Below are 27154 nucleotides of genomic sequence, written 5' to 3'. Positions count from 1 at the left end.
ATTTCTGGCTCAGCAAATCAGAGTTCGAACAGTTTGCTCATCGGTTTTTCTGCCTTTCCTTTTAGGTATGTCCCCATCTTCTCTCTGTAGTTTTGTTTCTTCTGCTTCTTCGGGTATTTCTGCAGTAGGAGGAGAACGGAGACCCAGGCCAACCACAGTAACAACAGTGCACACGGGGAGCAAGTGATCAGCGGAGGAGGATGGAGACGGGGAAGCCATCGGGTTGAGCGTACCTAGTCCGAGTGATTTCATCCTGCATTGTGCACTCGGCGAAGGACTAGAAGAGAGAAGATTTTTTATGGCCATATTTTATACTGCAATTCTGAAATGTTTCATTTAGCACAAACTGCAATGACTCCAGGGGGAACGGATTTAACAGTCTCTGGTGCTGTATATATGAGTCTAGCAATGTTCTAACTAACAGACGCGCAATCTTTTTCCTGGTGATTTACTCTCTTCTCAGTGTAGGTAACAGTCTATGTTGTATTTTTTTCCCATTAACTAAAAAGGTCTCGGCTGGATTATTTAAATAGAGATAATTTTTGAGAAATAGACTTTTTTTTTCTTTTAGCAAGTACTTCCAGTTGCATCCCTCCTTCCAGTTTGCTGAGGGATAGGTTACTTCTGTAGGTAGAGATTTGCATTGACCTTACAAAACAGGAAGGTTTCAAAGGCATGCATGCCATTTTTAATTCCTAAAATTGGATTGTAAACCTGTCCAGATCTAGGGGTGCCGTTACACTGAAACAATCTGCTTTCCCTCTCTTCCTCCTTCTTGGAAACAATGGTTCAAGCCCTTAGTTCAGCAAGCATGTGAAAAATGATATAATGTCTCATCCTGCAGCTCTTATTCCTTTGCTAAACCCCTTGTGGTTCATCAGGGAGGCCACATAACTAGGAGTCAGGAGAGCCTGGGTTCTATACCATCTCTGCCACTGACTCACCGCTTGAGCTTTGGGCAAGTCACTGCCCAAAATCAAAAATTTCAAATGTGGCTTCTGATTTTGAGTACCTCCAGTTTGGGGCCTCCTTATTGAGAGCTGGTGAGCACTGCAACCCACTGACTTCAGCTGAAGTTATTGGTAGCTCAGCACCAGGCCTAAGGTGCCCCAAGCTGGGCACCAAAAATCAGAAAGCATTTTTGAAAGTTTTGGTCTTTAAAAAAAAAACCAATGCCGTGCCTCAGTTTCCCCATCTGTAAAGTGGAGATAATGATACGCACTGCAATGTGGACGCAGCCAGCCTTTCACTGTGGCCTGTAAGCTACCTGTACCCTATACACCACCGCAAGCATAGAAAAGGCCAAAAACGGGGCACTGTCACTGCTTTATCATAAATGTTTGAAATATCTTGGAACAGAAGAGAAGGCAGTGTTCAGAGCTCACCGCACTTACGAACCTTGTGAGACGTGTCCAGATCTCTACGAGTCATTCCCAGCTTTGATTTTTCTTCTGGGAGGAGAAAAGGTAGAAGGGGAGTTCATGGGAATCAGGCACATTTAAGCTATTACTAGCTCCCTATACCCCAAATACGTCCATCTCCACAGGGAGGCAGGAATAATTTTTCCTTAAACTATTCTGTTGCCACATCCATGTCAGCTATTGTCTGTAAAGAATTAGATGAACCAGTCACACACACATCTGAATGTATACAGCCATAGTGAACATGCTACGAAAAATCATGACATTTACTTTTCATTGAGATTTCAAAGATGTAAGGTGAAATCCTGCCCCTATTGAAGTCAGTGGAAGTTTGGCCATTAACGTCAGAGAAGCCAGGATTTCAAGAAAACCAGGTGGCACAGAGTGCTAGCTCTTTACAATGATGTCATTGCACTAGCCACTCATAAAGATATTACATATAATAGATCTCAGTTGAGTCAGTACTAATCTGTGCACCATTTTCAGTCTGGTGATTTGGAGTATAATTTAACCAGTTTCCTCCAGAAATTCCCAACAACCCCATATCATATTGTGCCTAGCACAGACATTCAAACTATAATGATTTAATGTGAACTCCATAAAACACTAGTGTGCATCTGACTTTCCACTGTGGATATCTGACCCTCCAATATATCACCTTGTAAAACCTCATAGATACGTCCAGTCTCTGACATAATGGGCCAGATCCCCAGCTAATGTAAAGTGGAGTCATTCCATTGAAGTCAATACTCTGATTTTCACCAGCTGCGGTTCTGGACCAACATGTGATAGTGACATATCAGAGCACTGATATGCATGTGCAGTTTTTAATAGAGTCATTGCTCTTCAAAGAGGTTATTTGGCTCTGTTCTCAAAGCAAAATCAAAAATCCACAGCCATTAATTTCTAAGAATCAGGTTCAAATGCCTGATACTGGTCTCATTGAAGTCAGCGGTAAATTTCCTGTTGGTTTCAATGGTGCAGAATCCTGCCCCAGATTTGGTAGACAGGAACAGCAGTCAATGCTGTGGGACCTTGTCGAGCTGAGCCCCTCTTATCCAAAATCCTACATTATCTAAAACTGGAGTGGGCCCCTGGACATACAGTGTTTTTCATTTAGGGCCTTATTCATATTCATACTAAGGTCTCTTTACATCTCCCTGGCAGTGTAAAGGGGGATTAAAGTGGCTGTTAATGCAATTTATGCCCACTCTAAGACCCATTTGTGCTGCCAGACTGGTGCAAAGGGACCTTAATTTAAGTCATAATAAGGCCCTAAAAGCCTCAAGTTATCTCAAAACTTCATCTTCCAAATAAATTCTGATCTCAGTTGCACCTGTGTAAATATATGAAGGAACTCGATTTTGAGTCAGTGGAGTTATACCACATTTACACTTGTTTAACCCAGAATTTGGCCGATGGTGCTTTCCTGTATATGCTGCTGCATATAAAATGAAGCTCAAGTGGCCCCTATTTGCATTCTTTTCTAACATCATACTGAAGTTTCTGATTTTGATTTAATTGCTTATAACAATAATCAGAATATGGCATGGTCCAAATTTGTCTTGCAAAAATAAAATGTTTTCCTTCTGCAAAATAAAGAGGAGTGACATACGTAAAGGCGAGTCCATTGCAAGAGCACACTCCCTCAATTGATTTTTGGTCAATTTTCTGCCACTGTCCAGTATGTCTACAATACCGCCCTGCTGTATGCTAATAGTATCACATTTAGCTGTGGCTTTACAACAGTTTCCATTTCATTCTAGCCTGAAAATTAGATTTGTCTTAATGTTATTCCACTGGTATTCCACAAGAACTGGATCATTTTATTATTGCTCTGTTCGGACTAGAACCTGAAGAAAAGGAACAGAAGAAGTTAAAAGTAAAACGTTTCTTTCTGCCAGAAGTTGAGGAGATGGAAAGCTTTTGTTTCTCAAGAACTGTGGCTGGGGATCTGACAGGTATTTGTGGGGAGCAGAGAGCGGAGCTTTTTACTGTGCAGGTGGGAGTGAGGTATGATAAGAAAGCACGGCTGGTTATTTTCCAAGGGGCCATCTCATCAAACCATTAGTGGTTCACTCACTGCATGTGATCTCTATCTCGGAGACTTGCCCATGAGTTATGCTTCTCTGAGTTATGCTTCTCTTAGCTTTATTTGTTTAAGTGGCACCACTGTGATTTGTTAACTTTTTTTTTCCCCTGGACTCCCTCCTTCTAGTCTTTGCTTGCAGCCCCGATTGTTGAATTGTTACCTCCAGAGTCACAGTTCTCATCTGTGACACCAACACCAATGTTCTTGTCAGAAAAACATAAAACTAACCCAGCTAACGCCAGTAGCCTGCCGGAGACTGGTGACTGTAGGCTGCCAGGGAACTTTCTGAGACTGAATGTCAGTTCTGCAGTGTCAATACCACACACTGCTGATTTTGCATTTGACTTTTTATTCCTAAAGCAGCCTAGATTTCCCACTGGATCACCTCTGGAAAGACAAACTGGATATTGGCCCTGCAGCACAGCTAGTGAGGAGGCAGATGAATGGGAAAATACTGACTGGGGCAAAATGAAACTCACCCTCCCCAATTATGCTTTAGTTATTTCTGGGCAGGTAATGTCTCTTCTGCATTGGCCACATACATGCAGGTGCCATCAAACGCGACGGTTCAGAAAAGCTTTATTATTTCACCTTCTTCTAGTTTGTCTGTTAGTATAGTGGACTTAAATTTAAAAAAAAACAATAGTAGACACTGATTCGCTGCTGCTAAGGATTAAATGATAATGTAATGTGTATTCTGTGGGGAACATGATTTTTAGGTTGTTCTGAAAACAGAAATTAAATGGGAACTTTAACATTGACACCAGCTTGAGAAAAAAGGACATATACCCTCTGATCCATGTATTTCCTGGGTTTGCTTTGCTATTGTTGACAACAGTTGTATCTATAACAAATTTCTCTCCTTCACAGCCCTGGTTTATTTTCTCCCTTTTCTGCCTGATCCTTCTTTGACAGCAGAATCCCATGTTTATGACATCACAGTTAGTTGCCATGATGGTCATTGTAATGTCACAAGTGAAGCATTAGGAGAAAAATCTGGACATCACCACGAGAAGGGCCATACAAGTACCTTGATAGAAAAAATCTTGGCACTCGAGGGCAGGGGCTTGCCCTGGGAATCTCAGCGCTGGGGTGGAACTCATGGCGAAAGGAGTTTTACCCTTGCAAATTGACAGCGTGCGATTGGATCAGTTTCATCATTGCTATGCCAGCCACAGACCATGTGACTGGTGTATTCCTCCTCCATAGAAGAGAGTTGTAGATGCGTTTTCATGGTTACAGACCAACGGCTTAGCCTGACTTCTCCCCTAACCCACCCATGCCTACCAAAGACTTTGTAAACTATGGTGCAGGGTTGTGTGATGCAGAAGGGGTATCGTATACTGCAGAATCACACCCTTCCCACTGAATCGGGGCCCTCCATGCCTGCAGGGAGGGTGTGGGGGTGTGTGGATGGAAGGTATCCTGTACTGCAGGCTCAAGCAGGAAGAGCAGATAAGCCATGAGGAAACAAGCCCCTGGTCGAGCCCAAATAGCTTTAGTCATTAGCAAGCAGTGAGAACATTCTGAACAGAAGTGAATGTGGAGGTGGATCTATATTTATCAGATTCAGTGAAACCTGTGGTAAAGTTTCCACCCCCACTAACCAACAACTTCTTGTCTTGAGCAGAGTTGGGCAAATACTGCAAAACATTGGGTTGAATTTACAAACAGAATTTAGACATCTGTGTTTGTTCTCTGCAGATATTCCAGGGAACCAATTTACTGGCTAGAGTGTTTGCAGAGAGAGACCCTGGAACCCCCAGTTCAGCAAGGTACAGAAACACATGCCTAACTTTAAACATTTTTGACTCCCATTTGACTTTAATGGGATTCATCACATGCTTAAAGTTAGGCATATGCATAAGTACCTTCTGAATCTGGGCTTCAAACTGTTGTTTCTGCAGATATATCAGTTCAATGGCACTATTTGTGATCTTCACGTTGCGCACATGCTTAAGTACCTTGCTGAATCGGGGCTAAATAAATACCAGAGAATATTCATGGGAAGGGAATTTTGCATTCATTATCATGACCATTTGAACCAGAAACCTGATTCTAAGAATTATGCTCATCCACTCAAAGAACAGAAACCTATCATGTGACTTGTGCGTCTAATTAAACAGTATCAAAATCAAATGCACCAGAATGTTCACTAATACAAAGTAGTATCCAGCCAGTAATTTCAAGTAACAGATATAGGAGGGAATTGCAATCTGCTCTTGGACATTTGGTGAAAAAAAATTCATTTGGTAAATTATTCAACAGAAGATTATTCACCCAGCAGTAGTTTTATGTGATCCCTGAAACTTATCCCAAATTTCCAGCTATATCAGTAATATCTTACCCTTAGATTCATGTCTGCTAGACAATTTCTTTAGTGTGTGTGCAATATCCCCTTGGTGTGATTACTTATTTTATACAGATTTCACGGATATTTAAAAGTTTGCCCCAAGACATAAATTCCTATTCTGGCTTCACTTAAGATTGTATCCATATAAACTACATTTGTAATTAAGTGTATGAGCTTCTTAATATCAGATGCTATTTTTCAGGACCCCACCTAACAAAACAGCTGATCAGTGCATTGATCTTTGGTTTCTATTAGCGAATAGCACGGTCAGATTCACGGTGCCTACATTTTTCCATGATAGAGAGGGAAAACAGGGCATGTGTGCTCTGAGTGTCGTGAAAATCACTGCTAAACTCACAATGACATGAAAATATCCAATTAATGCATGATACTGCACGGCATGTATTAAATTGTACTATTTCTACATTTCCCAAGCCTTTGCTGTAAACACATTCTGGACCCAGTCCCCTGGGGTTTCTTTTAAGTTTGGTTTTGAAATGACTATATGTATATCTGTGTAACCCGAAATCCATTGTTATCTAGCGCTAACTGCAAAAGCTGATGTTTTGTGAACAAAACACTGCAAAGCCTGAGAATGTATTTTGTCCTTTTACTAAATGCTGTGCAGTTTTTAAGGAAAGATCACTATCTAGAGGGGCTTCATTCTATGCACCCGTCAGTTACACCTGTCTTGGTGCAGGGAAATCAAACTGTTGTGGGTTTTTTTTTCACATATGCTTAAAAAAATTATCTACAACTAAAATCCCTTGTACTAGATCTACTGCACAGTGAGGGCTGCAAAGCAAACATGTTAGTTGTATCTATGTCTCTGTGCTTTAAGATAACAGGAAAACTTAGACTGGAATGTAGGCTCAGTCGATTCATATTTTCCCCCTTTTCCTGAGAAGCGCTTGGAATTTGGCTTTTGCAGATCAGTTGCAGAATGCTCTGTTGGTGTGGACCGAGCCAGTTGCTGACTATCTTAAAGTCGTGTTGTTCCCAAAGCATCAAGTGTCAGAACTTTTTTTTTTTAAGTTGCATTTAACCCATTGCGCTCCATGCGTTCAAGCCTGTATTTATCAACAAAAGACTTCAGCCCTATTTTCTGTACCACCTGGAAATGATTCTTGTCTTCTCTTCTGCTGATCGCTCTCTGCAAATCATTTGACTCATGATTTCCTTTTCTGAGGCTGGACAAGAGAGAGGAGGTCACACACAGCTCTCAGTAATGGTGCTGGAACCCCACTCAACTAATCAGCTGAGAGTGTAATTTGCCTGATTGCTCAGTGTTTGCTCTTTATATTACAGAAGAGTTGGACATTACTGAAAGCTCAAAATCCACAAAGGGAGCCAGCTGAGAGCTATGAAATTGCTTGCCCATAGGAAGATGGGTTCACTCATTTCTTCACAATCAATTTCCCTGGAAGCAGCATGCTTGGCAGGGGAATTTCAGCAAAAGTAAGGCCAGGGTGATGTAGGGAGTGAGTTTAAAACCTTCTAGCTATTTTGAGAGTCCCAGGTGGGACTTTCTCCTACCCTTGCAGCCCTGCACAGGGGCTGACTAGAATCCCACTGGAAAGCATAATCCCTCGCTCCTCAATGCTTTTGGTGTTAGCATCACAAGATGAAGCAGGAGTTGCTCTTCCTGCTGGCTGAAAGGGTACAGGGAGGGGTGAAGGGGAATGGTTATGCTATGGCCCTGCCCTCCGCATTAGCCCACAAAGCAGTGGGCAGTGTGCTGGGCCTTCTGCAAAGTCTCAATTCAACAAAGAATTCCAAGCACATCAGTCTCCCTGAAGTCAACAGAATTTGTGTGCCCTAAAGATAAGCATGTGCTTATGCGCTTTGTGGAATCAGGGCCCAAGGGAGACAGAGGTGCTGCTGTGCTGTGCACACAGAGGAAGTCCTCAGTCAGAATCCCTCCCCCATCACCCTCTACACCCACCAAGCACAGCCTGGGGTCACAACGGCTGAATCTTGCCCTAGGTGAGAAAGCCAGGTCAGTATTTACCACCTCTTTATTCATACCCAGCTTCTGCAGCCCTGACATCCCACTTACTTGAGTAGAACATTGAACCAGTCATCATAATAGTCCCTTCTGACCTTAATATCTATGAATTAGCTCAGAGTGAGTTACTAGGTGACTTGTGTTTCTGCTCATCCAGGCCAGTGATGTTTCTGAGTCTTTGCTTCTGGGTGGGAAGCAGCATTTCTGCATTTTATTTATTTTTAACATTTGGCTTGGGACAAAAAAAGACCCAGCCTGCCCAGAGGGAAATTTGGGAAGGATTCCCGAAATAGCACTCGACTGCAAAACATCTCTTGGTTTATTTTTACAAAGATGCGAGCATGTTTTATTAACAAAAAGGAATGAAAAGCTTACAATTTTAATCCAGGAATGTCAGTGTGCCTAATATTACAGGTCTTGTGATTGATACAATTTCATAACAACATCCTTGTCCAAATGAGGGAAATAGTGTATTTACTCCATGCATGTACTAAGGCATTGCAAAAAGTTTAACCTGCGTAATGGGTTTGCGAATCTGCAAATTGTTAATGGGGCTACGTCGCAAATGATTCTCTGCCTTGACAATCATGTATACATATCGAGATTTCTATCATAATGATAAGTGAAAGGGATGATTAATTGTTTTCCTCCAATAAATCCAATTAAATCATTATGAGCTGAAGTGTCTTACTACTTTCAGGTACACAAATCCTTCTGCATGTGTGGGAGAGGAAGAAAATTGTATGGCTGAGATGATTATAACATGTAGCTCTTATCCTCAGTAGATCTCATAGGAGGTCAGCACCATTATTCCCATTTTACAAATAGGAAACCTGAGGGGTGAAGTGACTTGACCAAGGATACCCAGCAGGCAAGTACCAGAGCTGGGACTAGAACATGGGTTGCTCGAGTAGCATGCCAGTGCTCTATCCACTAGGCTACCCTGTCTCCTGTTATTGCAGTAGTTACAAAATTTTAATGAGTAAGAGATGTAATTTTGGGAACAAATATTTAAAAAAAAAAAACATCCTCTTTCCTCAGCCTCATCTTAAAGTAAACTTTGATGATTATAGGTGGTGTGACAAAGTTCCTCCTCTACCTTGGTGGGTCCTGTGCTTATTGGCAGATTTTGCTTGCCTCAGAGATTCACAGTAGCCCTCAGTTTGGCCACTTTTGTGGCTCAAATCTGCCATTCACTCAGCTAACCTCATCACTGGCCAGCATGGGGAAAAGGAAGGAGAACAATCCCTGCAGTCTCTGCTAGTCCACCTAGTGGGTCAGGGGACAGGCCAGGGACCTTTCCCTCTGGTGGGACCCACAGTCCAAGTCAGCTCCTCCTGTATCCAATAGGAGGATGGGGGGAACCCAGGCCCACCCTCTACTCCAGGTTCCACCCCAGGGCCCTGTGGATTACAGCTGTCTATAGTGTTTTGTGTAACACCTGTGCGACAGCTACAACTCCCTGGGCTACTTCCCCCTGGCCTCCTCCCAACACCTCCTGTATCCTCACCACAGGACCTTCCTCCTGATGCCAGACAGCATTTGTACTCCTCAGTCCTCCAGCAGCACACCTTCTCACTCTCAGCTCCTTGCGTGCACTTCACTAACTGGAGTAAGAGCCTTTTTAAACCAGGTGTCCTGATTAGCCTTAATTAATTCTAGCAGCTTCCCAATTGGCTACAGGTGTCCTAATTAGCCTGCCTGCCTTAATTAGTTCTAGAAAGTTCCTGAGTGTTCTGGAATAGTCCCTGTTATTTTACCCAGGAAAAAGGGACCTGCTTAACCTGGAACTAAGGTATCTACCTTCAACCACTCTTTTGTAGCCATCTGGCCTGACCCTGTCACAGGGGCTAAAGCCTTAGTTAGTGTAAATCACCAATGCTCCAATGACTTCAGTGAACTTGTCCTGATTTACACCAGTGAAGGATCTAGTCCAATGCTTAATGTCACCTTTCTCTGGTACATGGAACAGGTATTAATTATTAGGATCACTCAGTCATGCAAATTAATGATTCCATCATTCTAAGTATTTAGCTCCCTCAAGTCCCACTGAATTCAAACAGACCTACAAGCAATGAAAAAACCAATTATTATCTAGCCCATCTCCGGGTCAATACGGGATATGATGCCCAAAGAGAGGATATATTATTAATTAAATGCTCTCGAAACATTATTGTTTTATTTGCTATTGAAACAACACCACCAGTGTGCTAGATAGTGAAAGAGAGAACAATTCAAGATCACTGCCCCAAAAAGTCATCATTCTGAATAAACCAGGTCCAATAAAGGATGGGGAGATGAGCAACAGCAGAATTTCCATCTGAGCATTGCAGGATCTAAGGCCTTTGCTGCAGAATGTAGGGCCAGCTCTCCAATGCCTGGTGTGTAATGCACAAACTACAGTGATTTACAAAGTGATTTACCCCTTTGCGATTTCCATACCAGTTAGTTTTGTGTGCCTATGCTTTCAGCTCTGCCCCTTGTCAATGAGGCATGCTGTATTCGGTCACTTCTGAAGCTGTCCTGAATAGCTCACTGTGGGGACCAGTGCAGCATTGTTTAAAAAGATCTGTGTTGTCATTTGAAACGATTATATAATCCAAAGTACTGTGGCACTGCAAAAATGTATTTGTTTAAAGGACTTGTACATTTATCTCCTATGTATCGCTGTGAAAGTTTGCCCCTCAAATAGCTCCTGAAGCCGCTTTGTGAAACAATGACCTCTGACAGAATGTCACATTAGAAGATGTTAGATAGACGGTCCCAGGTGCCTCTCGTGAGATCAGTGGAGATGAACTTTTGAACCATTATAGCAATATCAGAAAGTGGTTCTGTGGTACATCTCGTCCCTTTGAAAATGTGATTATTTCCGCATTGTACCAATGAACAGTCTTCTTCAGCAGGGGGCTGGGAAGGCTATGCAGACAATGGGCTCGGCCCATGGGAACTGCTTGTGTCACTCGACAGAGACCCCTCCAGGCAAGCAAAGAACATCAAAAACTATCCCACCCAGTGCTTCCTAAAGAGAACAGTGACTGCATGTGAAGAGCTTGGAACGTGCTGGTGGGTTGGAGAAAGAGACAGGTAAACAAAGGAAACGGCTCCTAAGGACATCCAGGAAGCAGAGGATGTTGCTAGTTGGATCATACTGGTAGGGCGGAAGATTAAGAACCGGAAGTTCTGAGTTATGTTCCTGACTCTGTGTCCTCGGTTTAGTCAAGACACAATTTTGTGTATTGGTGTGAGGAGCTCACAGAGATACAAGTGGTTTCACCACAGATAAGTGCTCTGTTACTGGCAACTGAGGCAAAATCTCTCGCTACAGGACTTTAACCACCTTTCATCACCTTAGGATGGATCCTCAGCTGGCTTATATCAGCCCTCATGATTTCAATGGAACGGGGCTGATTTACCCCAGCTGAGGATCTGGCCCTTGAGTTCTGTGTAAAATTCCAGGAAGCTGTATCAGCCTTACGCCAGCTTCTTGGCTGTAAGATGGCTGGCTGCTTTGTAGACTCAACAATTGCCTCGTGTGCACTGAGCAGTGGCTAGTCCCCTGTGAAACAGGAAGGGAAGATCAGCGCAGAACAATTGAAGGCCTTTCACTACAAGGCAGGATTGCGTACATCTTGTCGGTGTTTACTTGACCTCGCTGCCTTCACCTCGCGGTCGCGGGCTCAGCACCACATTCTTTGCCTCCCTTTTCTTTTGTAAAATAAAACAGTGCAATGAAAGAAAAGGGACAGGACAGAGACAAGGTTATTGAAAATATTGCTACTGTAGCCCTGCCAAGAAACACAGCCACATCCACTCCTAAGGGGAAGGCCATTGGTCTTATCTGAAAAGGCCTGGGGAGCATTGCGAGCAGAGAAAGCATGGCATAGAGAGTACCTTGCATGCCTTACTCTTATTCCGTACAGTGAGTTGCTTTCCAACTACCTTCACTCTGTCCTATGTGGAGCCTGTCCTCGCAGATCCTGCTCAGACACTGCTGCTGTGGTTTGAGATTAGTGGGAGTTTTGCCTGAGTGAGGGCTTCAGGATTGCAGGCACAGAGAGGGGAATGAGAGCAATGGAAGGGCTGAGCTAAAGGGTGAGTGCCCCAGGCCTGGCTGCTGCCGTGCAGCTTCCTGTATCGGAGTCGCACCTTTTACTATGGACTTAAACTTTACTCGATGCCCAGGCTCAGCTCTGGCTTCAAGGCCGTCTCTCTGGGGCCCCATCCTCATTCCTTCCATCCCCTAAATGGAGAGTCCTACAGCCACGCCAGGGCTGAAGATATTGAGGATTTCGGGCCCAATCCCACTAATGCCAATAGCAAAACTCCCACTGCCCGCAATGGGAGCGGGGTTGTGCCCTTAGCTTTCAGGAGAGTGCCTTTTGGTGGGCCTCGTCTGTTAGGAAAGTGAGACTCGGGCTGATTCAGTGACCAACTTGGTCTCCTTTTATTAAAAAAGGATGTTCCTTTGCATAGGGGCCCTGATGGTCCCTCCCCACTTTTTTCCTGGAGGCTCTGTCCATTGATGGGAGGAACCGTCTATGTTATCAGCATGAGTTAGATGAGACTCCCAGAAGACAGAACCCCTCCAAGTCCCCCCCTCAGCAGCCTCAGTGCGGCAATGGTGCGGGAACATGTGGGGAAGGAGCGTTTGTGCCATCTCTCTAGGCGCTCTGGTAGTTGCAGCTATTAGAAATAAAGGGGGAACGGAAGAGGCAGAGGAGTGGGGCGAAGGTGGTGGGAAGGGTGCCCTTCCCTCCTGAAGAGCAAAGGAGAAGAGTGCTCTTGGAGATAAGGCACTGGTCTCAACCCATCTGCATTCAAATCCTGCCTCTGCCAAAGACTCCTTGAGTGAATCACTTAGGCCCAGATCCGCACAGGTATTTAGACACCTAACTCCCACTGAGATCAAGGGGAGCTAGGCACCTTAATACATTTTGAGGATCTGGGCTTTACTCTTTCTGTGCCTCATTTCCCCATTTGTAAAATCGGGAGAATAATTCTTCCTTTTCTCCCGCTGTTGGTTTGTTTAGATTGTAAGATTGGCTGGGGGGAACTGTCTCTTCCTGTGTGTATGTACAGTACCTCGCACAATGGAGCCTCAGTCTCAGCGGGGCCTCTGGGCGCTCCTGCAGTAGAAATCAGACAGAATTGCTGAGATCTGTGAGGGGCATTTTGGTTGGTGCGCTTTGTAGTCAGCTGAGTACTTCCAAACCATTTAGCGTGTCGGGTTTTTGAATTACATTGCTGTATGTTCCTGATTCTCTGGCTTGTTTACTAAACCTGAATTACCAATTACCCAATTTCATTTTTCATCCTTTAGTTCTTGTTTTTAGAACTGCAGCATCTGGCCCTGTGGTGGTTGGCTGATGGTCTGTTTACAACCTTCATAAAGGGCTTCATTTAGGAAGCAGTAACAGGACTAAGGGGTCCATTTGTTAGGCAAACCCCTGGGCTGTGTGGTTCCCTTGGCAAGGAACGTGCTCTGCGATACTATTGGCTGTATTTTGCTAGCATATAAGAACCACATGGCTTTGCTTCGCATCACAGTCTAGTTATGGCTAAAGACAAATACAAAATTACAAACAAATGTTTACTTCTGTAGGAGACCATCTGGACTGGGACCCTCCATTCCTGAGAGCCATATATCAGTTTTATATGATAACACCCTCAGCAAGTTCGCAGATGACACTAAGATTGGGGGAGAGGTAGATATGCTGGAGGGTAGGGATAGGGTCCAGAGTGACTGAGACAAATTGGAGGATTGGGCCACAAGAAATCTGATGAAGTTCAACAAGGACACGTGCAGAGTCCGGCACATAGGACGGAAGAATCCCATGCACTGCTACAGGCTGGGGACCAACTGGATAAGCGGCAGTTCTGCAGAAAAGGATCTGGGGATTACAGTGGACGAAAAGCTGGATATGAGTCAACAGTGTGCGCTTATTGCCAAGAAGGCTAACGGCATATTGGGCTGCATTAGTAGGAACATTGCCAGCAGATCTAGGGAAGTGATTATTCCCCTCTATTCAGCACTGATGAGGCCACATCTGAAGTAATATGTCCAGTTTTGGGGCCCCCACTACAGAAAGGATGTGGACAAATTGGAGAGAGTCCAGTGGAGGGCAACGAAAATGATTAGGGGGTTGGGACACATGACTTATGAGGAGAGGCTGAGGGAACTGGGCTTACTTAGTCTGCAGAAGAGAAGAGTGAGGGGGGATTTGATAGCAGCCTTCAGCTACCTGAAGGGGGGTTCCAAAGAGGATGGGGCTCAGCTGTTTCAGTGGTGGCAGATGACAGAACAAGGAGCCATGGACTCAAGTTGCAGTGGGGGAGGTCTAGGTTGGATATTAGGAAAACCTATATCACTAGGAGAGTGGTGAAGCACTGGAATGGGTTACCTAGGGAGCTGGTGGAATCTCCATCCTTAGAGGTTTTTAAAGCCTGGCTTGACAAAGCCCTGGCTGGGATGATTTAGTTGGGGTTGGTCCTGCTTTGAGCAGAGGGTTGGACTAGATGACCTCCTGAAGTCTCTTCGAACCCTAATCTTCTATGATTCTATTGAGAGTCAGCACTTACCCACAGAGGTATCTGAGGTATCACTGTTATATCCTATGCTAATTATAGGGATAACTCAGATACCACCATGGACAACTGTTAACAGCAATTGCTGGATAATGGATATACTTCCAGATCAGCATACAGGGAGATATGTGGGACTGCCACCATCTTGGCTGACTTACTGGGCATCGAACCCAGGACCTCCACAGTGAAAAGCATGAGCTACTACAGTTTGATCTGAGGGCTACACTCGCCAGCTAGCTTCTATAGGTGGGTGTTGCAACAGACTCATAGCCTGTGTGGCTTAGGCACAGAGCTGGACAGGTAACATACACTGACTAAGGGGTTGCACACAACTCAACAAGCTGGGTGCATCTAACACTGCACTACAGGACTGAAAACAAGTGCCTAACTGCAGGCACTCACGGCTGAAAATTCTGGATTTACAGCTTACACCTACATGGTGCATTATGAAACCAAATGGAAAGACAAACCCCTGCTCCAGGGTCCTCACGCAGATGAAGACAAAACACCGGACAACAATATTGAAGCTAAACAGGCCTGGGTCAAGGAAGGAGAAAATCACTGAGGTGAGATCCATAGGAGAGGAACAGCCCTGGGCATAAAAGATTTGTGGCTTAATGTGAGGGGAGTAACCTGAAAAGTTACGGAGTGTGGGTGAAAGTGACAAGGAGAATGGCTAGGCGAGAAGATGTGGAGATTCAGAGAAAGTAGGGAGGTAAAAATGAGTTCAAACATGTAAGGAAGGGCAGAGACAGCAAAAGCCTTTTGAGCTGCTCTGATTTTCATTTCACTGGCCCCTAGAGTAGCCCATAATCTCAGAGGTGCAATATAGAATCTGGCCCAGCGTCAGCATTTGATTGGTAAAATTAGCTTATACTCAGAACCTATCACAGACAAGGTGGGCTGGAAGGGAAAGAGAGGTGAGATGGAGGGAGGCCAAAGAAGAGGGGTTTGCAAGAGATAAGCAGAGAGATGATCAGGGCATGGAGCAAAGGTTGACTGAGGCTGGAGAGGAAAGGATAGATTATAGGGATGTCATAGAGGAAGAAATGACAGGATTTGACAAGGGCTTGGATGTGAGGAGAGGAGGAAGGAGAGATGTTGCTCCAAGTTATTTCCTCCTTAGACCACACTAATCTAGAAATGGATTTGGGCCAGATTCAGACCTGGGTTGATAGCACCTCAAAGTCTGATAGGGTTTGGATCAGGTCTGGTTTGGGATCATCTGCAATCATCTAATAAATTTCCTCTCCACTTTGATTTCATCAGTTTCCCACTTGTATCCCTGAGCTATGGTGAGAGGCTTGGAATCTTGGATATAACACAACCACCTGACTACCTTGCTCCAAAGTAATTTATTGTGAGGCAAGAACATGACAATGGGGGATGTTATGGTATGTTCATGGCATACACATACAGAAAAGTTAGATAAAAACCTAAAATACTCTTGCTGGAAGGTTTCATCATAACACTATTTTATTTCTTAGAATTCAGAACCCTAACACACAAGAACCCAAACCAGAGAGAGGAAAAACAGGAGGCTCCTTAAAACAGAGAGGCACAATTCACTCCACTTTAGGCTCTCTGTTGACTGACTCTGATCGCATGCTTTCCTACAGAGCCTCTGACCCTGCAAGCAGGACCAGGAAGCTCTTACTCTGAAAGTGATAGCATCTCATTTTAACACAGTTTACAACATTATGCCTGTGGCAGGGCAAATTTGCCCTTTCTAGACCACAAATGGCTCAGAGACCTTTTTTAGGTAAAACAGCTGGTGCGGTTCATTTACCGCGTTCTTTTCCACCACCTTTACAGAATATGCAGCTCCTGAGGCAAGAAAGGGTGAGATCTCATGTGGCTCTGACTAGAAGCCTGCCCCGCTTTTTCTCTTGCTCCCACATATGCTCTTCCTCCCTTTTTCAACTTCCATCCTGTGCCTTTTCTACCCTGTGGGCTATTGAATTTATTAGCCTTTTAACTCTCTCCAGCCCATCCCAATCGATCAGCTGGGCATAGTTCCTGTCATAAATATAAAGGGAAGGGTAAACACCTTTAAAATTCCTCCTGGCCAGAGGAAAAACCCTTTCACCTGTAAAGGGTTAAGAAGCTAGGATAACCTCGCTGGCACCTGACCAAAATGACCAATGAGGAGACAAGATACTTTCAAAAGCTGGGGGGAGGGAGAAACAAAGCCTCTCTCTCTGGCTGTCTATGTGATGCTTTTGCAGGGGATAGAACAGGAATGGAGTCTTAGAATTTAGTAAGTAATCTAGCTAGAGATGCATTAGATTACGATTTCTTTAAATGGCTGAGAAAATAAGTTGTGCTGAATGGAATGTATATTCCTGTTTGTGTGTCTTTTTGTAACTTAAGGTTTTGCCTAGCGGGATTCTCTATGTTTTAAATCTAATTACCCTGTAAGGTATTTACCATCCTGATTTTACAGAGGTAATTCTTTTTACTTTTTCTTCTATTAAAATTCTTCTTTTAAGAAGCTGATTGCTTTTTCATTGTTCTTAAGATCCAAGGGTTTGGGTATGTGGTCACCTATGCAAATTGGTGAGGATTTTTATCAAACCTTCCCCAGGAAAGGGGGTGTAATGTTTGGGAGGATTTTTGGGGGAAAGACATTTCCAAACGGACTCTTTCCAAATTATATCCCTGTTAGACGTTTGGTGGTGGCTGCGATAAGTCCAAGGGCAAAAGGTAAAATAGTTTGTACCTTGGGGAAGTTTTAACCTAAGCTGGTAAAAGTAAGCTTAGGAGGTTTTCATGCAGATCCCCACATCTGTACCCTAGAGTTCAGAGTGGGGAAGGAACCTTGCCAGTTCCCATAGTCAGCTGTGCTCGGGAGCAACTAACGAGCAGCAGCGGTCAGCATGCTGGCTTAACTGCTGTTGTCCAGCATCCAGTCACAATGTTCCTGGGTTGGGCCCATCAATCAAATGTTCACTTGTCTCCCTTCTGTCCATAGGCCATTGATTTACTTTCAAGTGTCTTTCCCTGGTTCTTCCTCTGAACAAGCCCATGAGTGGAGCACAGCTTAGTATTATATCATCACCGTAATGCTTCCATCAGCAATCCCCAAAATGTCTGGTAAATACGTGAATCAGAGAAAAACTTGTCATTTTTCAATGTTTTTCTTTTTTTTAGCCCATTCATTTTGTGTGTGTTTGTGAGAAAGAGAGAGAAATATATTGAGTGGCCTACGGGTTGTATTTTCCTACACATCATAAAGTTTAAACAATTCCTCATTCTTGCCAACTCATTGTCTATGCCTGTCTTCAGGGCTCCTTTGGGATCTTAAGGAAACACATGGACAAAAGTTTGCCACAGATTCAAAGCCAGGAGAAGGCAGCCGGGTCCCAATCAGCTACAAATGCGCACATCAGTGATCCACAGTGATTGCTGCCAGGAGGCTCAGTCAATTAGAATGTAAATCTGATAATGTAATATTTCAGCTTCTACATGATGGAAGGAAGCAGGGGACCCCTTCCTCGAACCACTGCTCATCCCCCCCAGCAAAAAAACCCTCCCATTTCGCTGCTTGCGGTGGTGTGGAGGTTTTGTGGTTTGAGGTGGCCCACCAGCGACAGCCTGCCTCACATTGGAAGGGGAAGTTCAGGAAGGTGACGTCTGAGGAAGGCCCAGGGTGCTGAGCAGATGTTCCATTGAAAAGAAACACTTTGTTTCTGAATAATCTCTTCAGAGGAACAGGCCAAAGGTGCGGCCCCCTTTTCTTCCTAGGGCGAATGGAAGCAGAAGGTGTGGGCTACTGGTTGGAACAGGGGGCTGGCACGAGGCGTTAGGATGCCTGGGTTCTAATGTTCAATCTGCCACTGATTTCCTTTGCGAGCTTGAGCTCAACTTTTTTGAGACTCAGTTTCTCTATCAATCAAGTGGGACTAATAAGCAACTGCTGAGCTCTGTGGAGGTGAGATATTTTCGACTCCCAGCATATGGAGATATAGAAAGAAGGGTTTTTTCTATCTCCAATACAAGTGGGGCAAGATGAATAAAAGGTGCCCCACTCCATGTAGAAAAAGATGGGCAGCATACACCAAATCAGCCACCCTAGGCACAGTGCCCCAGCAATACACAACCCAGGAACTGCTTCAAGAAAGTGTGGATGTGGCTACAGGTGAAGAAGAGGCCTGGGGACCAGCAAAACATTGCATGTGTCCCCTTCCTGCAGCACGTGGTCAGAGAAGGTGGTAGGGGGTGTAACTTAAAGCTTCCAGAGAGAGCTTGCAAGCCTGTATGTGCATCAGTGCAGCCACATCAGAAGAGAGATGCTAATGTGGAGGGGAACATCAGGGGAAGAGTGAAGGCTATAACAGCTCACTGACATGTGCCTGCATCCCACAGCCAGCTGCTCACAGATGGGATGGGAAACAGCAACTGACAGCACCCAGGGGCCAGATATTAAGCAGGACTAAGGCTGCAAGGAGCACTTTGCACCGCCCTGCAGACAGCCAGAGGCAGAGCACGGAAAGTGGGCCTCTGGCAAACACGGCATCCAGCTGGAGGGGACCCAGGACTGGTATTTGGTCTGCCAGTGTCATGTAGCAATTGCACCTGTCCCTAGCTGGGTGACTCCAGACGGGGTCACCTGCAGAATGATGCGGGTTCTTCTGTCTTGCTAGCCAGTGTCCCTGCCCTGCACTGGCCCATCTCGTGCAGCTTTGAACCTCTCTCGCCCACTCCAGTACTTGTCCCTGGCTCCTTGTGCCATTACCCGGCGTCATTCTGCTGCTTTCCGTCCACAGTTCCATGCCTTTGTATGGATGAGGGTCGCCCCTTGATCCCCTCTCCTTCCTCACTGCACACTGCCTGAGAACTGTATGGGGTTGGGGCTGCTGCTCCCCAGGCTGCTCCTCTGTGTCCCCCGTGATATAAACTATCTTGCACCAAAGCAGGTGACAGGGCCCCACTTTTCTCGTCTCAGAGAAGCGGTGGCTCTGCAGCTCCCCCCACAAGCATCCCCACAGCCTGAAGGGAGGACGGATGTCCAGGGCTTAGCGTACTAGGACTTAGGCTCAAGTCCCTGCTTTGCCACTGACGGTGTGCCCTCGGGCAAATCACTTAGACTCAGCTCCTCACCGCTGTTTAGAGGTCTAACTCTCAGTGAAATCAATGGGAGTTAGATGTCAAAATACCTTTAAGCATCCGGGCCTGAAGACTGGATTTTTAAAGGTATTTAGGCACCTAAAAATGCAGGGAGGAGCCTAGTGGGAGTTTCAAAAGCACCTAGCTTCTTAATGCCTATGGAAATCAATAGCTTTAAAAATCTGGCCGCACGGGTACGTCCGTACTACCCGCTTCTTTTGGTGCCACGCAGAGACATACACAGGTAGCCCCCAGCCTGGGTATAAATAGCAGCGTAGCTGATGAGACACTGCTTAGGCAAGTAGAGTGAAGATGCGCTTGAGGGTACGGGTGTATACCCACCTACATCCCCTCCATAGCTCGCGACTCACCCATGTGGCGCCTCCCCATCTACACTGCTGTGGTTAGCAGTGTAGAGTCCTGCTGCCTCCTCGGTGCTGGAACCCGTCCCTGCCACAGGGCACAACCCCTGCTGCAGGGAAAGGTTCCCGGCGTGGCTGCAGTAGGCTTTCACTGCTGCGTGCTGCTCCCCGTGCCCGCCACCAGAGGTGTGTAGTGTAGACGTAACCTGACAGCAAATCTCAGCGCTTGGGTCACCTGACCCAGGCTTGCCAGGCTTGCACTACAAGGCTGAAAATAGCACGGTAGCCATTCGGGCTCGGGCAAGTGCCTGGGCTCTGAAACCTGGCGGGGAGGGGAGGGTCTCAGAGCCTGGGACTATTCAGTGTAACAGCTGCGGAACTGGGCCCCACGAAGCTCGCGTTCGAGTGGGACGTGCTGGAGCACTAATTATGGTAGGGGAGATGGGAGAGGAGAAGGTGCACAGGCAGGAGGCGTAAGAGCTGGGAGGCTGGAGAGCAAAAGGTTATAAACAGGGTGCCGGCGGTGAGGGTGTTGGAATTAGGGACAAAGAGGAAGAGGTGGATTTGAAAGATGCTGTCGAAGAATCTGGACTATGGTAAGAACCTGGATACAAGGAGTGAAGAGTATGTTCTGCTTAGCTTCCTCCAGGGCTGCTGCTTTGCCCTAAACTTTAGCAAGGCGGTGCCCAGATTAGACCGCAGCCTGCCAGGTGTGGGTCTCACCAGCACCACAGGAAAGGGACTGCTACCAGAGGCTTTGGGCCCTGATGCCTCTGTGAATGCAGCCTTGAACGTCATTGCTGCCTTGGGAAACTGCTCTCACAATCACGCCTGCCCCTCGCTCCGCATTACTGAGTCCCAGCTTTCTCCTGCCCATTCCCCCCGCCCCCCCCCCCCCGATGGATTTGCTAGCAAACTTCACACGGGAAGGGATCCCGCTGGTGATTTTCTTCCCATTGCTCTAATCTCTCTCCCTTCTCCGCCCTCCGCGGCGTTTGCAGCTCCTCCCAACTGCATGCCAACTGTTCACGTGCTGCTAACTCCCTCTTCCAGGTCATTCGTGAAGATCTGACCTAGGACCAGCCTTGACACTAGTCTATGTCTGTACCCTATTAGCCATCAGCCCACCAGCTCAGTCCAATGCTGCTTATCATCAGCCTGTCCCCAGGCCTGTTTCTACACTAAATGGAAACTGCTGCTGTGAAGTTAAAGAGCCAGAAATGCGAAACCAAAGAAAATCTGCAGTTAATTAAAAATAAAGGGGATTAAATACACAGCAGATGATGAATATAAAGTTGAGATCAGAGAGCTCCCCAGCAGGAGAGGTCAGTTTATTATCCCTTTACTGAAAGTTCATGCGCACGCAGATTTTGGTCTCCAGTTGGTGCACAGGGATTTAGATGGAGAAGTTCCAATAACTTTTATAAAAATGCTTAGATTCTGCCTCCTCCACCACACTTAGGCCCTAATTCAACAAGATGCTTAAGCAGAATGTGCTTTCATTTAAAATGTGTACTTAAGTGCCTTGATGAATCAGAGCCTCATACCCCCTGATCCAAATCCCATTGAAGTCCAGTGAAAAACTCCCATTGACTTCCATGAGCACTGGATCATAGATTCATTGATTCAGAGTTTAAAGCCAGACGGGACCATCAGATCATCTACTCTGACCACCCTCATAACACACGCCATCAAATTTCACCTGCTACCACTGTATTGAGTCCAATGATTGTGTCTTCTCTAAGGTGTTTGATTTGGTACCACACAACGACTTTGATCAAAAAACTAGAAGGGTATAAAATTAACGTGACACACATTAAATGGATTAAAAACTGGCAAACTAGGGACTCTCAAAATGTAATCGTAAAAAGTGAATTGTCACCAAGCAGGTACGTTTCTAGTGGGATTCCACAGGGGTCAGTTCTTAGCCTACACTATTAACATTTTTATCAGTGACCTCAAAGAGAAGAAAATCATCACTTGTAATGTTTACAGATGACACAAAAATTGGGGAAGTGGTAAATAATGAAGCGGACAGGCCACTGATTTAGAGCGAGCTGGATCACTTGGTAAACTGGGCTCAAGCAAACAGTGTGCATTTTAATACAGCTAAATGTAAATGTACACATCTGTGAACAAATAATGCAGGCCATAATTACATGATGGGGGAACCTAGCCTGGGAAGCAGTGACTCTGAAAAAGATTTAGGGGTCATGGTGGTTAATCAGCTGAACATGAACTCCCGGTGTAATGCTCTGGCCAAAAGAGCTAATGTCATCCTGGGATGCATAAATAGGGGAATCTTAGGTAGGAGTAGAGGTTATTTTACTTCTATATTTGCCACCGGTGTGTCTGCTGCTGGAATATTGTGTCCAGTTCTGGTGCCCACAATTCAATGTGGATGTTGATAAATTGGAGAGGGGCCAAAGAGCCATGAGAATGATTAAAGGATTAGAATACATGCCTTGTAGTGACAGACTCAAAGAACACAATCTATTTAGCTTAAGAAAGAGAAGGTTAGGGGATGACTTGATGACAGTCTATAAGCTTTTACATGGGGAACAAATATTTAATAGGTTTCAGAGTAACTGCCGTGTTAGTTTGTATTCGCAAAAAGAAAAGGCATACTTGTGCCACCTTAGCGACTAACCAATTTATTTGAGCATAAGCTTTCGTGAGCTACAGCTCACTTCATCGGATGCATACTGTGGAAAGTACAGAAGATCTTTTTATACACACAAACCATGAAGAAATGGGTGTTTACCACTACAAAAGGTTTTCTCTCCCCCCACCCCACTCTCCTGCTGGTAATAGCTTATCTAAAGTGATCACTCTCCTTACAAAGTGTATGATAATCAAGGTGGGCCATTTCCAGCACAAATCCACGTTTTCTCCCCACCTCCCCCCCACAAACCCACTCTTCTGTTGGTAATAGCTTATCTAAAGTGATCACTCTCCTTACAATGTGTATGATCATCAAGAGTGATCACTTTAGATAAGCTATTACCAACAGGAGAGTGGGTTTGTGGGGGGGAGGTGGGGAGAAAACGTGGATTTGTGCTGGAAATGGCCCACCTTGATTATCATACACTTTGTAAGGAGAGTGATCACTTTAGATAAGCTATTACCAAAGGAGAGTGGGTTTGGGCCGGGGATGGGGAGAAAACCTGGATTTGTGCTGGAAATGGCCCACCTTGATTATCATACACATTGTAAGGAGAGTGATCACTTTAGATAAGCTATTATCAGCAGGAGAGTGGGGTGGGGGGAGAGAAAACCTTTTGTAGTGGCAAACACCCATTTCTTCATGGTTTGTGTGTATAAAAAGATCTTCTGTACTTTCCACAGTATGCATCCGATGAAGTGAGCTGTAGCTCACGAAAGCTTATGCTCAAATAAATTGGTTAGTCTCTAAGGTGGCACAAGTACACCTTTTCTTTTTGCAAATATTTAATAAGGGCTCTTTAATCTATCAGAGAAAACTAGAACATAACAAGCTGGAAGTTGAAGCTAGACTAATTTGGACTGCAAATCAGGCATACATTTTTAATGGTCAGAGTAATTAACTCTTGGAAGAATGCACCCAGGGTAATGGTGGATTCTCCATCATTGACAATTTTAAAATCAAGAATGGATGTTTTTCTAAGAGATCTGCTCCAGGAATTGTGGGGAAGTTCTGGCTTGAGTTGCACAGGAGATCAGACAAGATGATCACAATGGTCCTTTCTGGCCTTGGAATCTATGAACTAGTCTTCATCTGAAGACACTGAGAGTTAGAGAATCCACCACTTCCTTTGGTAGTTTGTGCCAATGTTTAATCAGGTCCTTACCGAGCAGGCTGAAACACTTGGAATCTCACTAATGCTGACCATTGTGAGGAACCATTCATAGTCACTACACTGTCGAAAGGGAAACTTTTGTGAGAACAATGCAACCACCTCTTCACAGAGTGATTGATGTTAATGGCATCTAATTCAGGTTGCCAAACAGTCTCCCTTATAAACCTCAATGTCCTGACCCATTCACCTTTCAAGGTGGTCTCTGCCTTAAAGTGACCCTAGCAACTTAGGAGACCACCTCTTTGGCCCCAACAGCTGTGTTCTGTTGGAAGAAGGAAAGCATCAACCAAGAGCAGGCAGGCTTGTGAGTGTAAGAAACAGAACTTTCACAGGTAACTTTTATTAGGAATATGGAACCAAGTGCCCCAAATAAGAATGACCAGAGAATAACCACGTCCAGAAATACAGGCAGCACACATTTAATAGCTTTGGTTGGGTTTTTTTTGTTTACTGGTTTTAAAATATAACTAGAGCACTATCATTGCCCACCGGCTTCTGCTGCTCAATCTGACTCTCATGAGCTGGCTGAGTCTTCTAGAGAGTCACATCAGAAGTGGGTCTTGAAGAGGCATTTGAAGGCGAGGGGAGTGGGCTTGCAGTCTAGTTTGAGGAAGGTTTTTCCGTGCATCGGAGCTCGCCCAGAAGAGGCCCTCAGGTCAGAACACCATCAATATAAAAATGTATGCTTCGCATTGGAGGCCATTCATTATTATTAATACTATGGTTTTATTATTTATGTGTATTGCAGTTGTGGTAGCTCCTAGGAGCCCCAGTCATGGACAGGACCCCACTGTGCTGTGGGGCTAAGCAATCCCAGAACAAAAAGACACGCCCTACCCCAATGAGCTGGCAAACTAAGTGAATATCAAAGTGTGTGGCTTTTCATCTGTGACTTAGTGATAAAGCTTGAATCATAGGCCCTCCAGATCCCAGTTTGAGGAACTTGCTTAAGACTCACATTGACTGCATTAGTCCTCAGCAAGGACTATCCCCATGAAAAGGGTTTGCAGGTCGGACTTCTAGGCCCAGATCCTCAAAGGTATTTAGGCATCAAACTCCTATTGAAACCAACAGCATGTAGGTGCCTAAACATCATTGAGGATCTGGGCCCTAGGACTTTACTCTGTTTACAGGACACCTGTTGCCATGTCTCAGTGGGTCACAGCTGAGAATAGGGCAGACTCACCCCCAACTGGTGGTTACTCTATCATTAGATTATACCAAGCCAGTAACAAAAGTAAACTTCTGTCTCACCGTATTGGTTAACCAGAAGTCAAAAATGCAGTCTCCTCTGGCACTGCAGCCCTGTCTCACCACCCAGACATGGGACTCCATGATGAGTGGTTACTGAAAACAAATTTCATCAACTATAGGGGCCTTCCAATCTCAAGAGATTAGCCACTTAGCCAGGTCAATATATAACTCAGCTCTTACCCAATAATCATGCTGGTGCCAGTCCTTTAGTAACTAAAAGCTAAAGGTTTAATAATAAAAGAAAGAATACGAGAGTGTTACCTTCCATCAAGAGTATTTCTGTTTTTACCTAATTTCTCTGTGTGTATGCTGTGTGAACATAATGCTGAACACCTTCGATCCCATGCAGTCTCAGATCCTTGCAGCAGACCTGCTGCATTTCATAGGATCAAGGCCTTATGAGGTGCCAGTACTTGGCATTGGTCCTGAGCTCAGTGCACCAGCCTCTCTGGGGATGGGAATGGCTATTGCCTATAAAGACTCTTCCTAAGATACCTTAAAAGTGCGATCATCCACCGGAGATGACTGTTTATATATTTTGATTTATAAGATTCAGATCCTCTGGATCAAGAATGCCTCCTCTCTGTACTTTGCCCTAGTCTTTCGGATCCGCCTATAGGGAGAGCAACTGTCTTGGTGTTTCATAGCTGAAGACGCAACGTCTAATGTAGTTGGGGCCTGACTTTCTTTCTTTCAGGCCAATCTGGCCTGGTTTCTCCTAGGACAACCCTAGCTCCGATCCAATGTCTCCTCCCTAGCTAATCCTCATCTGACTTTTCTGGGGATAGCTGTGTTCAGACTCAGCTTATCCATCCAAAATGTTAGGAGTCAGCACCAGCCTGCTGTATAATAAAGATTCTTTGGAGCTTTCCACTTAACAGGCTGGAATCTACATCTGGGCCACCACACACCCTCCCCAGGATATAGCCCAGATCAGACCCTGAATAAATTGCCTGCTTACAAACATTTTTCACGGGAACGCTTACTACTGCCCCTCCAGTGCCTTCTGTGTTTGCTCAGGCCAGAAGTTTGCTCAGTTTCTTCTCTTGCGCTATAGATGGTGCCACCCATATCAGATCTTTCAGTGTGGCATCCTATATCCAGTGTTTATGATGTCATCAGCCTTGATGTAGCAGTGCATGAAAATCTCAGCTTTCATCTTTAAAAAAGGTTTCTAAGTTTCTAGCCCTCATGGTTGTGGAGAAAAGCTTGAAAATGTGAAGTGAGTGCACCTAAAGCAGGGTGCCCAAACTTTTCCTCTGGCACCCCCGCCCTTATCAGTAATGGGATGTATCTGTGCCCTGGGCTGGGAGCAGAGCCAAGGCCAGGCCAGGGCTGGGGGCTGGGAGCGGAGCCATGGCTGGTAGTGGGAGCTGGGACCGGAGCCAGGACTGCAGCTGCAGCCAGGGGCTGGGGTTGGGGTGAGGCCGGAGTGGAGCTGTGGGCAGAGCAGGGCTGAGTGGTGATCCCTGCCCGCTCCCCATGGTGGCTGGCCCAGGCCCTGCTGTGCCACTCCGGACATTCCTCCATGGCCCCCTAGGCGGGGCACGCCCCACAGTTTGGGGACCACAGACCTAAAGACTCAGAAGGCAAATTAACTAAGCCTAAAATTTCGTAGTAAATAAAAACACCCCACAATCCCTTATGATTTTGAAACTAATCTCATGAACTGGGGGGACCTGACTCGCGATGTTTGAATAGTGGGGCTTGGCAGTACTGCAGCCGAGGTGACAATGATGATCCTTTGAGGCTTTAAAAGGGATATCTGAGGCACTAGCGTGGTGAATCAGGCTCAGGAATGTTGTCCCAACCATCTGCCTCCCCGCTCTGGCCACTAGAGGCTGCTAGGCTGCTTTTGCACAGCAGGCTACAATAAATACCAGGGTGCCCTGTGCGCTCTGATTGGGGCAGAGGCCCAAAACAGATGCTGTACAGTGGGTCTAACCCCACCCCAAATTTGAGAGAAGTGGCAGCTCCGCTGCCCTATCACAGTGCAGGAAGGGGAGACCAGTGGAGGTAAGAACTCCGCAGAAACCCCGACCCCACAGGCTGGAGACAGGGGGCAGTTTCTGCAGTCTGGCACTGGCTGGGGCTGAGGGAGTGAGAGGGCTGAAGGGGCCTGCTAGGGGAC

At 45.5% G+C, this 27154-nt stretch overlaps 1 protein-coding gene across 2 annotated transcripts in view; it reads left to right on the top strand.

The window, feature by feature from the left end:
• The window catches only part of CAMK1D (calcium/calmodulin dependent protein kinase ID), a 390557-nt gene extending 382012 nt beyond the window's left edge, over positions 1 to 8545 (top strand). Inside the window, exon 11 of one of the 2 annotated variants that reach the window (XM_073328749.1) lies at positions 66 to 8545. In XM_073328749.1, the coding sequence (XP_073184850.1) occupies positions 66 to 187 (122 nt within the window). In that variant the 3' untranslated portion in view covers positions 188 to 8545. The remainder of the gene's footprint in view (positions 1 to 65) is intronic. The other variant, XM_073328750.1, reaches the window with a different exon arrangement.
• Positions 8546 to 27154: the final 18609 nt, after the last annotated feature.

Source organism: Lepidochelys kempii, chromosome 1, assembly GCF_965140265.1.
Source record: "Lepidochelys kempii isolate rLepKem1 chromosome 1, rLepKem1.hap2, whole genome shotgun sequence".
Taxonomy (NCBI): Eukaryota; Metazoa; Chordata; order Testudines; family Cheloniidae; genus Lepidochelys; species Lepidochelys kempii.
The sequence above is the reverse complement of the archived record's forward strand: the minus strand, read 5'-3'. Positions and strand labels throughout refer to the sequence as shown.